The sequence below is a fragment of the Phaenicophaeus curvirostris genome, chromosome 14 (genome assembly GCF_032191515.1).
Source record: "Phaenicophaeus curvirostris isolate KB17595 chromosome 14, BPBGC_Pcur_1.0, whole genome shotgun sequence".
NCBI classification, from domain to species: Eukaryota; Metazoa; Chordata; class Aves; order Cuculiformes; family Cuculidae; genus Phaenicophaeus; species Phaenicophaeus curvirostris.
The window spans coordinates 19,305,560-19,320,670 of record NC_091405.1 but is presented as its reverse complement, the minus strand read 5'-3'; the positions used below and the strand labels follow the sequence as shown (position 1 = coordinate 19,320,670).

Below are 15,111 nucleotides of genomic sequence, written 5' to 3'. Positions count from 1 at the left end.
CTCTGTTCTCTATCTGTGCTGGTTCTGATCCACCTTATCAACTTCATTAGAGGATGAGGACAGCAAAAAGTTCCATTGCAAAATAAATCATGACGCTGGATGGAAAGCCTGCAGCTCCGGGCTCTCTCCTGGAACTGGGGCAGCATTTTGGATAGAGCCCAGAACCACCACAGGGCAGCGTCTGCAGGTGTTAAGTACAACAACCGACTAAACAAAACTGAATGAGCAACATTTTGTACAAGGAATCCCAAATTCATGACGGTTGCTTGACGTTTGGGGACTTTGGTTTTTCGCATTGACCGTGGTGGGGTGGAGAGCTCAAACCCCACGTTAAAATTCTTGCAACGAGACAAAGCAGTTAAAAAACAACTAAAGCCCACAACTAAACAAGTTCCACACAAGCAGCTCTCACATCAGCTCTCTGAGTTCCTGCAGGGGCTGTCTGTTTTACACCAGCCCGCGCTCACCTCCCACCACCAATCACCCACCAGGATCTTGCACTGAACCACTACCCAGGACTATGATTTTTAATCTTTGGAGAAGTTTATCACAGTTGCAGACACAGTTTTTAGTTGCAGACTAAAAGGTTAGTTCCATTATTATCTTTAAGCCAATTTATAAACCAACTATACTCCACTGACAGATGAGGTTTAGGAGGCCAGATTGGAGGGTCCTTGGACTTTGACAGCTTACACCAAAAAAAGTCTGCACTCAGGAAAATCTGCTGATGATGTGTCTGCTCCATTCTTAATTCTCTGCCAAAAGAGATACTGGGTAACACAGGTCACTGAACCAGCACTGGCTCCCCAGGCAAGCTCAGTTACCAGGGCTCATTAGGCTGCAATTCGCTACCTGCCATGCAGCGCGTGCTCGGGCGAGAGGCCAGGACAAAAAGCACCTTTTACAGCAACAAAAGCTTTTGAGATCCCTTGAGATACAGAGGGAACTACCGAGAAATGACCAGACAGTGGCTATGTCCGATAATTAAATGTGACAGAACATGGATTAATTAACTAATACGTTAAATACAGAGTTTCCAAATACCATGCTAACAGTATAGACAAGGTCTACAGATGTGTGAGGCGTTTAAAAATGGCAAACTTAAGGCATTGAGATAACTACAAGGTTCTTTCTAACACTCATTTCCATCAATCTTAATGTTATCTGATATTCTTACATACCAGTATGACAGAAAATAAAAAGATAAAATGGGTTTTGTTTTACTGCCTTGAAAATATTTCCTCTCTAATTATCTATTTGCCAAAACCATTAAATACCAGATAAAATATGTTTTAGGGACTCAGAGACATCATATAAGGATCTCCACAATAATCTGGGATCTCTTTGATCACAGTGTTGATAGGGAAGAGTTTTGTTTCAAGCAAAGAAATGCTTCTAGAGAAACCAAATAGCGACAGCATCCCTATCTTTTAATGAATGTACCATAACTTTTTGAAAGGTAGAATTAAAAAGATGAGTTGTTATAACGCATCACACTATAAACTGCTCCTCAGTTGTCGTTAACTCACTGATATTCTCATTCCAGCGCTTATTTTCTGATGTTTTATTAGAAGCTACCAGAGAACATAAAGCAGAAACAGCACACAAAATCATTTGGAATTACTGTGCAGTGTTTTAGCCTCTTTGGTTGGAAAGTGCTCTGAAAAGGCCTAACAGGATTTTTTTGGCCGCTACTTAGGGTACTTTGTGGTTGTAATGTGACAACGATTAAACCACAAATGATTTAGCAGTTTTTTGTTGCTGTAGGGTGGGTGGTTTTTGTCAGCACAGATGTCACAATCTTACTAAAAAAACACGAGTATGGCAAGGTTGTAGTAACTTCTCCCCAAATTGTGCTAAGGTTAAGTTCCATTTAATTTGTGAGTGTCCACAGAGAAGGGCAAAAGGCCCGATGTCCCCTGGCAGTGTCACTGCAATGCAGACATAACATGCAATCCCTGCCCTGCCAGCAAACCACTGGAACAGATTAAAATCTGCCAACACACAGGGAGCATATCAGACATAAAACAATAGCTCCTTAAAATTTCCAATCAAGCCCAGTTTAAAAACCAAACAAAACCATCATTTAAATACTAAATCTCATTATTTCTTTCCTCTTCACTAGGAAATCTGTTGTATTTCTGATTTTCCTTTTGGCCCGCTAGATGAAACACCCAGTAGCTGCTCAGTTTTTGAGCTTGGTTTCTTGTGGCAGCAGGTGAGACAGCTCTGCTACAGGGCGAGGAACCAGAGAGTGAGAAACCAAAACACTGTACTCGAACACCGGTGAGGCTGTTCAAAGCTTCACATGCTGTGTAGGTAACTATGCAAAACTGGGACAGCCTCCTTCAAAAACCATCCCGCCATCCCCCAGTAAGATCATAGAATCATAGAATCGTTTGGTTGGAAAAGACCTTTGAGATCATCAAGTCCAACTGTACCTGTCCTCTACTAAACCAGATCCCCGAGCACCTCATCTACCAGTGTTTTAAACAGCTCCGGGGACGGGGACTCCACCGCCCTCCTAGGCAGCCTGCCTGAAAGGAGCAGGAGTTTCTGAAGGGATGACCCCACATCGCCTCTGAAATTCAGAACTCTTCTTGAAAAGGCTGAATAGCGTTGTGCTGTTGAGCTGCATGGTGATATTCCTTTTGTATCATTAGTTTTAGTGGTAAACCCATCCTCCCCATTACAGACCCTGCAACACCAGAGACAACATCACGATAAGTCTGCCATGCTGAAACCTTAAAAAAAGCAATTTGAACAGATGCACGTGTGGAGCAAGAGGAGGTTTTTTTCCATGTCTGGAAAGATCTCACAGTGGGATTGAGCAGCGCTGGCAGACACTAAGGATTTCACTGCACATTCCTTCCAAATAGGTGTACATCGAAAAGATGAGGAGAAAAAAAGATCAGGGGAAGTAGGGAAGTGCTTGAGGGGAGTGATTGCGGTGTGGAAACTTATCAATATTTGAAGCTTAGAAAAGACTCTGTTTAGATAAGATTCAGAGCAAACAGTGTAATCTATGTCTAGGAGGTTTGCACTCTGACAGCTACAGCTGATACAGTGTCAAGATTGAAGGGCTCTGAACTTTGTACTTCAACTCAAATTACAATGTAGAATGAGTGCATTTCCTGAATACTGAGCTGGGAGAAAATCCCTGCACATCAGACCATCTAAAACCTGGTTGTTTCCCCCGGACTCACTGCTAAGTGCAGAATTGTACAACATTACAATATCACAACCTGCTGCAATTAGGAAAAAGATTTTTTAATAGCCTTAAACTAAAAAACTGCAGCCACTTTAGGCTCTAAGTCTGTAAAGACACCTAAATGTATTTGCTCTGTCAAGCAGCACCTCTGAAGAACCACTGCAAGCAGTGGACATAGGCTGGGAAGGTGCAGGTTTGCCCCTGAATCTCCTGCAGACGCCATCCCAGAAGGGCTGCTCAGAGACCTCCCCACCAGCGGGACTTTGGGGCAGCAGTCCCAACTGTTTTAAAAGCTTATACACTTGGAACCAGCTCAGAGCTATTTCGGTCGTCCGAGCGGCACAGTGGTCACTGTATGCATGGGTCAGCTCCTGCGCGCTGGGCACGAGTCGGGAAGAGCAGCTCCCAGAAGGTTTGCAGTGAGCTCACAGTCTGGAATCCTGCATTTCAACAGATCCCTGCTTGCACAGAGGGACTGCAGAATCTGCTGAATTTGACAGAACATATTGACTTTGTCTTTTTTCACCTCTTGTCACCGGTTACTGCCATTCTGGGCAGGAATAGGTTACGTGTCCAGCAATGAGAGCTCCATAAATCAATGCCACCTTTTTTATTTAATCGTGTCTTGCGAGAATCAAGGATTGCAACACGATTGTCAGCATTGTCTATGCATCCTTTAGTTCCTTCAGCTTTTATTTCCTAAGTGGTGGCTTATTCTTCAACCATTTACACTGACAAAAACCGAATTAGCTTCCCACAGAAAACTCCACTGCCTTCCCTGAGCCAGTCTCTGAGAGCTGGTGGTCAAAGGGAAACTTATTTATGAACATTAATGCTGGCAAGAAAAATCCAGCCAGCTCTATTCAGTAGAGAGCAGAGAGAGCAGACTACAAATAGCTTTTTAAAACATATATTGACAAGATTTACTTTCCAATCTGTCTTTAACACAATAACACATTCTTAACTGCAAGAGGGGAAAAAATAACACTGTGGTATCGTTCAGCAGGACTGTGAGTATCAAGTACCAGTTACGACATGCCCTGAAAGCATTTGTTCTTCACAGGAGTTGGTATAAAATCTCCAGCTTCTGTCATAAATGTTTGATTTCTGAGAATAAGTGTTTTGCTTCAGATATCACAGCAGATTAATAACGATCAGCAGCGCTTTGCCTAAAATATGACAGTCTGAATGGGAATAATTCATATGGGTATTCTGAAATTATACAAACTGTAAAATGGACTCTGCTCCCACACCCTTCCCTGTTGTGCTCTTGTCAACGGGTCCAGTTTACAGTCCAGTCATTTTCTTCCATCTTCTTCCAAGTGACAGGGGACAGGACAAGGGGCAATGGCCTCAAGCTCCGCCAGGGGAGGTTTAGGCTAGATGTTAGGAAAAAATTCTTTACAGAAAGGGTTATTGGGCACTGGCAGAGGCTGCCCAGGGAGGGGGTTGATTCACCTTCCCTGGAGGTGTTTAAGGCACGGGTGGATGAGGCGCTGAGGGATATGCTTTAGTGTTTGATAGGAACGGTTGGACTTGATGATCCGGTGGGTCTCTTCCGACCTGGTTATTCTGTGATTCTGTGATTCTTTTCCTAAATTCATCAAAATTAGCTACTGTTTTTGTACAGCACCACAGATAAGTGTGCCCACATGGTGTCCTACCAAGTACAACTACATGAACTAAAGCTCCAATGACTTGCATGCTAAAAAACACCCACTGCATGTGAGTGAGAACCTTGTACTTAACTTGGAAGGAATAAATATTAATAACAGTTACAATTATTTTCTTTAGGTATAACAAATGTTAATCCTAGCTGAATACAGACACAATTACTCTAAAGCAGTATTCAAAATAGCAGCAAGCAACCCCAAATTTGAATTCTAATGAAGTTCCAAAACTGTCATGGACAAAAAGAAGTGGTAATCTGTGAAGTAGCAATTTTAGAATTTGCATATGTTCCTAAGCAAAACTCTGTTCATCTTAACAACAGAAACAACTGCCAGTAATAGGGTCTGCTCTGTCAAATACCCCAGCTATTAGTTTCTAATTAAACAGTTCTTTAATTATTTGGGTTATGCTAATCCCTGGTCCTACTCGAGTTAAATCTCTACTATTCTTTCCTTGTTAGAGATGTTATTAGAACATAGACGAGGGAATCATACTGCTACTTTGAATTCAAATCACAGCATTTTCTTTTGCATTAAATAGGTTACTTATGAAACCAGTACTTGTTCACTGAACCTGCCTCCTTCTGACAGTCTCATAGAAAGAATTGTGCCTCAATATTTAGATACTAAAATGTTTTTGGGAGTACAAACCGAAGAAAGTTTATGTTCTGCTGTATAAAACTACAGACCAGTCACCCTCAGGAGTTCCTGGGCTTATTCTGCCTCCATGAGCTTTATTACTTGAATCCTTTAGCAGTGGGCAGACAGGGAGGAGGGAAAATAAGGGAAAACAAAGCATCTGCTTTGGTTTGTCCTTCTAATTGACAACATTCCTTGGAAGGATGTACATGGGGAAGCTAGCTAAGGCAGGTCCCTCCATTGCAAAGTGGTTAGGAAGCTACATCGGTGAAAGAAAATTGAAGAAATCAGGAGGATGGAACAAAAAGCAAGCATAGGGTTTCACACAGCAGCTCAACGCTTGTGCAGTTAGAGCTGCCCAGAAGACAAAAATCAAAACCAGGTGGGATTACCTTTGCTTAGCATGCTGCACCTACAAGTTCACAAGGCTTTCGCTGATTCTCTGCCACCATGGGGATTCTAGAAAGAGGCCTGGCCAATGCACAACTGCAGCAGCACCTTAAACACTAACATCCTGAGCCCAGCGCTAAGGTCGTGTATGGCAGGGGGTACACTGGAGTTGTTGCGTTTCATCCAAGTAGGCTCCCTCCAAGGACCTTTTCTCCTGGTCTTTAAAGGAAGGCCTCAGAGTTAGACTGACAAAAGTGTCTTTAAACAGTTCTGCACCTCACACAGTTTGACCCTAAATTACTGAACGCAAGAAAGAAATTACATAGTGGAAAGGTTACTGCTAACTTGAGAGAAATACCTTCAGACACCTCAACTGCAGAACACAAGGCTCGACCTGGTGAGGCAGCTGGAGCAGGGACAGAGGAGGGACCATCAGCTACAGAGAACTTTCTGCAGTCCAAACCAGGCAGCTGCTGGCCTGCACTCACTGGTTTGCTCCAACCCTCTCCCCTTGGTCTCTTTACCTCAGGAGACCTTAGTCTTTTGGGAACTACTTCCTGCTCTGCATTTATTCAGCACCTACAGCAGAAGAGGACCCACTCCTGGTAGGCTCCTGCATCAGCTGACACCTACATGATTAATAAAAGCATGTTTTATTTGCTTGATACGTAGGTTTACATCTTTGCCTGGAATGTTTCTGACTGTACTTGGTTTTGAAGTGTACTTGACTGTACTTTCTTGCTAGAAGATTATATGGCAATCCTGGCATCAACCAAAACTGCAACGGCTGATCTTTGATCCTAGAAGAAAGGACTTAAGAGCTTAAAGACCTCATGTTTGCACAGGAAACTTGGAATCCTAGGAAACCTATAAATGGGCAAGGAATCTTCCAGCCCCACCGTGGAGAAACCTCCACCTTCCATTATCAGTCTTGGGATGGAGACTTCTTTCAAGATGTTCCTGAACAGCATTTGTCAGAAAAGCGAAGGACTTGGGGATATAAATAAAGCCCTGAGCATGAGCTCCAAAATGAAAAACGACAGAGATACAAACCGTGTAGGAGATGCTACAGTAATGTCTGCATCCCGAGAAGGAAAGCTTTCACGCTGCACATAAATTGACTTGGTGAACAACAACTTCTGTGCTTATTTGGAACTATTTTTTCATTTTAATTTCATTGAAACAAACAAACATCAATCAGGAAATATTCCCAGCAGTACAGCTAATGTCTGAATGCAATTTCAGTTCAATGGGGATTTTGGATATACAAGCTTTTTAAATTATATAAATGCAGAGATAGGGAATTGAGTGGCTGCCAATCTGGCCTTACTCAACTGTTCCTTGGGAGCAGTTTGCTAGACAAAGAGATCTTCTTTTTACACTGGAATTTAGGCAACAGACCTTACAGATTGAGGTGTTTTAGTTTTTTCTCCCTCTCTCCTCAAAAGCTAATGTGTATAACTGAGAGATGGAAAAGTTTTTCTGTTTGTTTTTTCAAATGTACACAAGTTTTGCAGTGGTACCAAGAACGCTAAGCACAACGAGCTCCCGTCCTTCCCCTTCTCCAGTGACTTTCCATTACTCTACAGAGAAGACGGGGAGGAATGTCCAGAGGTCTCAGTGTGCAATTGCAAAGGGATGAAAATGGAAAGTATGTGATTGCTCCAATATTTAGCTCATTAATCTTAAAGACTCTGTTTATGATCTAGTGGATTAATCCAAAATAGCTTTAATTGCAAAGCCTGAAGATAAGCATGCTTCCTTTTTATTTCTTCTCAACACAGTAGCAGATTTAATACATTTGAGAAACTTCATGTTTCCATAAATGGAAACTGTACATAGAAGCTTTCTACATGTAGAAACCAAGCTGTCCTCATGAACTAGGAATGAAATTTATAGAATCCTAATTAATATTCTCTAAATGTTCAAGACAATAATCCAAATAATAAATAGCAGAAATCATTCAAAAGGCAGGACGTGGTATAAATGTACAGTCATGTGCTAAAGCATCAAGGACTCCAGAGTTAGGCAATATCATTTGATGCTGGCTGTGCAAGCTCTACTTGGACCTTCAGTGTTGACATGTTACAGCCCAGTCCTTTAGTTACATGATCATCTCCTCTTTTACATGGAATTTCAGCAACAGCAATGCCTTTTTGACGCTTCTGCCTTCTTCACTCCTGCAATACAACTTTCTAAACCTTCCAGAGACATCCAATGACACCTACCAGAGGAACAGACCCAGTGCTGTGTTTCGTAACGTAGGCAGCCAGATGAAAGACAGAAGACCCATAACATCCACTCATTGCATTCCTACAGACAGGAGAATCCACCTGGCAGAGAGCCTCAGCCCAGCGGAGCAGCTTCCATCAGACCAACCACAGCTTCCCACCAACCATAAGGTGCAAATGCACAGGAAGCCCCACATTTATTCGGTTCTAAGGCTAGCTTACTTCCAGCAGACTCTTAACTCCATGGCAAGCACAGCTTCTGCTAGATCATTGAAGATACCTGTTCCTCATATAACTCGCCTTCCACCTTTTGCAAAAGCTGAAAGCGTGCAGGAAAAGAAACTTTAGAAAAAAGCCAGCATGGCAAACCCACCTGAATGTTGCCACTGGGAATTCTAGCGCCTGTTCTTGCCTCAGACTCGGACTCCCCAGGAAACTCACTTCAAACACTATTTTTTTATCCTTATTTATTTATTTAACATTTGTTCATTAATCATTTTCTTTCATTTTCCCAGTGCCTGGCTTGACAGTCTGGAGGCTGATTTGCAGCAAGGCTGGGCACTGACAGCTGCAGCAGAGGTCAAAGCAGCTGGGGTTTGAGCAAAAGCAAGTTCAACTCCTTTCAAAAAACTCTCCAGGCTGATGAATTTCAATCTTGCAATCCTGAATGAGTCAATAGCTTTTACACCAGCTTCTCCAGCCCGTCTGCCACTGCCCGCAGAAGGGGAACTCCTGCACGCTTCCGCTTCGCTAAAACGAAGTGCAAGCGACCTTACTGCCTGCCCAGCACTAACCTCACTGTTAAGAGAAGCACTCTGAGCAAAACTGGTGAGGATGTTAATAGCTCTGGATTCAGAGCAGGTTCTGAACAGTAAGCAATAAACAGCTCTGGGCCATGCAGGGAACAAAAGGTTAAAATAAATTACTGATTAGCTGCTCATTAGCTCAGCCCTTCCTATTACATGCACTGCACAAAGACTGCAGAGGGAGAAACACTGGGATATATCTACGAGAAGATTTTAATTCCAATCATCCTTAAAGGTGAAATCTCTTGGTTGCCCTCACTTACTGTGTTTTGGTTTACACTGTGGAGTGTCCAAGTGTATGAGCTGAATTCATTTCAGATGAAAGTTAACCAGGAGATGTGCTCCAGGAGGGCGCCTATTGTGCCTCAACCACTTCAGTAAATCTAATGAGATTAAAACCAATGCAGAGGTGTGACAAATCAGGACACTAACTTCGGGAATACTCTGTGGCACACTCGGCTTTACAATTTCCTTGTCTTTTAACTATTCTTTTTATGCAGAACATCTATGTAAAGGCAAATTGTTTCTCAAATCACTGTTCTCAGCCACCAAAGTGAATGGAAGTGTCAATATTCTCCACATCCGTCCCTGCATGTTAGTTCTGTGGAAAAGTAACTTAACCCAGATGGACTTGAAGCAGTAAGAATATCCCCTAAGCACAAATGCAGCATTCCTCTCTGACATTTTGGATCACGAGCCTGACTTTGTAGGGAAGAGACAATTCTCCCACTGCCACACAAGCACGCCTTTCTGACTCTTCTGCTTCAGCAACAAGCATCACTGTCTTCATGTGAGATCCATGTCCCTTAGTTTCAAAACTGCTGCTTGTGCAAGACTGAATACATCTTTCTCCCTATTTATTCTAAACAGATTTGGTTTGTGGCAGGAGTTGTAACGACTGCACTGAACTTGGGCTATAATCCCACAGAGAGCATTTCTTAACTTTCAGAATATATTATTTGGCTCGCAGAAAGAATCCTGTTCTTTCAGTTGGAAGGTAGGGAGACTCATATACATAATCAGAGCTGTTTGCTTGTTTGGACCATGCACAGGATGCACTCAGATGAGTGTTTTTCTACAATAAAATACAACATTTTGGAGTATTTTTAAAATTATGACAACTGTTTGTACACAGAAGTATAAAAAAATGTATTAGGAGGTCTGTGATCTCCCAGAAAGTAACATGCAAGAGTCAATTAGGTTCACATGACAGCCAGATTGAAAGAGAAAATTCAAATCTCTGAACTACATACATCTATATGGAACGTTTAAGGCTGCCTGCAAACGCACGGCCTTCCATAAACACAGTGATGTAACCCAGTGTTTGGATAGTGACGCTCCCTGAAGTACTCGCTCCCTATCTTGCAACGAGAGAGACTCCAGGAATCATTAACCTTCTCAAGACAACAACTAGATGTCTCCTGTGACCCTCTGCGACAAGGTGGAATTAAGACCTCGATTCTGCAGTGGGACAGAAACACCATTTCCTACAGGTGCTGACTCTGCTGCGCAGACGCTCGCTGCGCTGCCGGCCCCGTGAGCCGAGGCTGGGCTGCCTTTGTTCTTAGGAACTCTGGGAAATGAAGACAAACTAAACTAATAGCAAAATGGACAAGGGCTCCGGAATTCAGACGATCTGACCAAGCCATGATGTTTTACATTTAGTGCCTCTAGGCCCGTAAGCTTTCCTGCCTCCTTTTTCAGAGACCTAAAGCATTAACTCTTCTATGAGGGAGAAGAGACACTTAAGAGGTGAATTCATGTCATTCCATCCAGCTCCCCGCTGTGACAGCACCCAGGAGCGGATCCTGGTGCTTCTGTCAATGAGCTAACAAATCTGGTTTGTTCAACAAGATGAAGGAGGCTGCAGCCTCTCCCACAGAAAGTGTCTTGGAAGCAGTAACACCTTCAGTTTGTGTGCACCCCATCGAGGTGCCTGTCCTTATTCTCTGATGCCGTAAATAAAGTGTTCAGTAGATGGAGGAATTCTCTACACCACAAGTACAGCGGCAAATTAGCTCGAGTTCTGATGATGGTCTACAGCCTATTAGCATAAGACACTGCCAAAAACTTTACATGAAACAATTAAAGCCAACAATGAAACGCAAAGCGAACTACGAAAAGAAACAAGAACAAGATTCTGTATGGGAGAAACAGCAGATTATGGAGTACACACACTGCTATTGAAACGGCCAAACACCCCGTCTCGTTTTGCAGATAAGCCTCAAGTGTTATTGCTCCCTTCCAAGCTGTTCAAATGAACAGAGCTGCTGCCAGCTCGTCTAACAGGAAAATTACGTATGTTCTGACTGGCAATCCAGAAAGCCCCTGCACTCAAGGCCTGATGACTGAAAGTTAATACAGTAAATTTAAAGGATAAGTGTGCTTTGTGCATTAAGTACATTTTTCTCAAAGCTGTTCTATTAGTAATGCTGAGAAACGCTCAAGTACCTTCGCCAGCGTAATACTCCAAATCACAGCAGCTTAGCTCTAAAAGCATTTATTTGCTGCCCTGAAAGCAGAACTGGAGAAAAATAAGATTTTCATCAAGGCAGGCAGTTGTTTCAAGTACAAAAATGTATTCTTGATGAATTAGTTTGCCTGCAATTTAAAGGCATACAGTGAAGTGCCCAATAGCCAGTGCTTTCTAAAGCTTTTCAAGGCTAGTTGAGCATCCTTCCCGAAGCTGCACACTCCATCCTCTTTTTTCAACAGCAGATTTCTATTGAGCTTACACGTAAAATAGAGTAAATGCTTGAAACAAACTGAAGCACAACACACGTGCTCCCTCAAACCGTGACTTCAGCCTCTGGCATAAGCCTCCTGAAAAAGCAGCTGCCAGTGTAAACACACACCAGAGTAACAATTGTCACCACTAGATTAAAGGAATTAGAAAAATAAGAAGTGGCAGATTAAAATTATCTATTAATAATTGTTTATGTGCCGTTTCTTTAAAAGTGTTGTATGGAAAGTGTTGTGTGTCCCACCTCTATCCTCCATTGGGAGATGTTTAAACATGGAGATTAAGTTTGTCACCTCATTCTGAACGCTGCCATCAAGCTCACCAGTTCCTGCAGACATCAACGATCTTTACCTGGCTTGACTGCTTTCATCACAGCCCGCGATGACTTCAGCACCGCTTCGTAGATAGCCCTCTGGTCAGGGGTGAACTTTCCATTGGCAGGGAAGGTGCAGGTGATGTCAGAGCCATAGCAGTAATACTCTCCTCCCATATCGAACAGGCTAAAAAGGAAACAGAGAGGGAAGAAATGAAAATTTCATTCCAAAGAAGTAGTAGAATGGAAAACGTTTATCTTGTTCTGCACTTAAGATGAGCTGCACTTCGGTAGCTGGCCATGTAAGCACCATTTGAACGCTGGTTTTAAGTAAAATGAGACAACAGTCCTTTGGAATCTCCTAGCAGGAGGACATCTCCATTACATACGGCTTAAACAGACACCGTAACAGCCTGTGCTGGTCCTGGATGAAAATGCTGAGAGAAGGCATGGAGGAAGACAAAAAGCACATGAGGAATCCACTCCAAGCTCTTCAGCTCTAGTTTCTAGAACCTCTTCTCATAAGGAAAAAATACTTGTCCTTTTATTCTTTCCTGAGAAATTCTAGCACTGCATTAAGGGTCTAACCTCAAAACTTAACAGAGACATGTAATTAAATTACGGCCTTTTGTATCTAAGTGTCAAAATGCATCTGATGGTTTAAATAAAATGTCCCCAATAGAAGTTGACTGCCACTGCTCACAATATAAACTTTAAGACAAACTTGCCTAACAGAGCTTAAAGAAACAAGCATTATGAGGAGATCCAACCAGAAAAGAACGTTTAGGACAGTTTTCTGCATCAGAAGTGGAAGAAAGAAAACCACCAAGTACTTTCTTACATGGGACCTCCTCTCTCCTCTCCAACCCCTCAGTTTACACTGTGAGAAGATTATTCATTCTATACATGAAACAAAGATTCACCACTGATTGTTTAGCTGCCAGAAATGGATCTACAAGAACAGCAAGTGGGTCTCTACGCCCTTGTGAGAACCAGGTTAGACATCTGCAATGCTGTGCTTCTTGAGCCTACCAGATAAAGTACAGAACTGGTTTCAGCAGGCTCAAAAATTAGCAAATAACCAAACAACCATTTGGACCAAACCATACTTGAGCAAACAACCCCCTAGTTCATCATATATTGATCACAAGAAGGCACGTCTTACATATAAGACTTTGGTCTTGACACACAGTACTTGTGTGACCTCCTGATTTCTTCAGGTAATGAAGCAGAGCTGAAATTTGCTAACATAAGACTTCTTACAAGCACCTCAAACAACTGTATGAGACTGTTATCATCATGGGAAATGCAATTTTCTTTGCTTGAAAACCTTGGAGTTCTATTCCTCTTGCGTCTGCTTCACAGCAGGATCAGTCAGACAACACAAGCAGAAGGAAGGACGGCCCAGTGGGGCACCCTCTCTGCCATCCAGTCCTAATTACAGCAGTAATTAGGGAAACAAGGCAGCACAGCTCTGTCCCCATACATGACTAGGTCAAGATAAACATAAGCTACCGCAAAAAGTGCTACCATACTCAGCTGTAAATGTTCACCATTTCCAACCTAACTGCCCCTGAAAGCAATGGACAGTAAGTAAATGAAGGCAATTATGATAAAGTTCAAGGCCAGGTTGGATGGGCCTTGAGCACCTGGTCTGGTGGAAGGTGTCCCTGCCCATGGCAGGGGCTGGAACTGGATGGGCTTCGAGGTCCCTTCCAACCCAAACCATTCTGTGATTCTATGATTTCAGCAGGGCTGGGATTCTTGCTGCACGGCACACACAGACAAACACACACAGATGAAGATTCACTCCAAGAAATTTTAAAATCCACCCTACATTTTCCTCCATGAACAAATCTTTGCACTGAGCGCAAGCCCTGCTGAAGTCATCGCCAGCCTCCCCAAACTGGGCAGGGTTCACCTGCAGAGAGACTTGCAGGACTGGAACTTCAGGAAGGAAGCTGAGGGTTGACAGCAGCAGAGCTGCACAAGGCTTAAAGTTACAGGAGCAAACGCCTTAGGAGAATGGTGGAGAGAATGGAAAAGTTACAGATGTGCAAGCAAAGCTAATACAAACACTATATACATTCACTTAAATATGAAATATGGTGTGTTAAACCAGAAAGTTGCTAATTGAACAAAAAGACAAAAAGTAGATAGCAAATGTCAGACCCACAGAGTACAAAATACATGATCTGACACCAACACAGCAACTGTAAACCAGCTCAGCCAAACCTCAGAATCAGAAACTCCGTCGACACTCTCTAAGCTTTGATTTTATGGTTAGACTCGCTTCTAAAAATAGCTACTGCTACACACAGAAAATTTAAGGATACAGAAAACTACTTGCAGCCACCAAGAGTCATGTAAAAGGCTGCTACATGCTCTAATGTGCCAACAAGATACACATTTCACATTAGTTATAAATCTTTCAATCTATCCCATGCTGAATCCTTTCAAAATCACAAATGAAGGCTGCTGGAGCCTTGTGGGATTTGCAGCAGTCTTGTGGCCTCCCTCTGCTCCCTTCACAAGTGCCTGTTCAGCATGGTGACAGTGAAGCTGTGACCAACAGCTTCCAAACTCCCTGTCCATGTCTACTTAAGGTTGCTACGCTTCCCATATTTCACCCAGAGAAAAGTTATTCTGAACTTACCGCAGGCAAAATTTTAGCTGTTTCTTTAACCTTACACTTATCAGCACTTTCTCAAACCCATTCATCACTTGGTGGTTGTTAAATAGTTTTCTGAATTACTGGAGCACTAAGTAATGGAAAAAACCCATCACCAAGCGGATGGTACAGCAAAACTAGGCTCACGAGCTAGGAAGCATCATTTGTTCAGGTTTCTTGGCTTCCAAACAAGAGGAGACATGAGGGAAGATGATCTTTCAAATTCCACCTCCGAGCAACTCCCCACCATCCAGCCTGTACGCTCCACTGAAAAAGCATCCAACCCAAACCGTACGTTTGGGAGAGATTTTGGCTCTTACTGGGAACTCTCTTCCACTTAACTTCAGTTGGGAACACATCCATTAGTTAAAATGTTGCCCAAGACATGGAAATAACCCAAATATTGTAGTTATCCTGAGGAAATAATGGGAGCTTGA

General features: G+C 42.7%; 1 protein-coding gene across 3 annotated transcripts in view; it reads right to left on the bottom strand.

Moving 5' to 3' along the window:
* PEPD (peptidase D) overlaps positions 1-15,111 on the bottom strand; it is a 126,691-nt gene that overhangs the window by 19,991 nt on the left and 91,589 nt on the right. For all 3 annotated transcript variants that reach the window (XM_069868512.1, XM_069868514.1, XM_069868513.1), the window contains one exon: positions 12,042-12,190. In XM_069868512.1, coding sequence (XP_069724613.1) covers positions 12,042-12,190 — 149 coding nt within the window. The remainder of the gene's footprint in view (positions 1-12,041; positions 12,191-15,111) is intronic.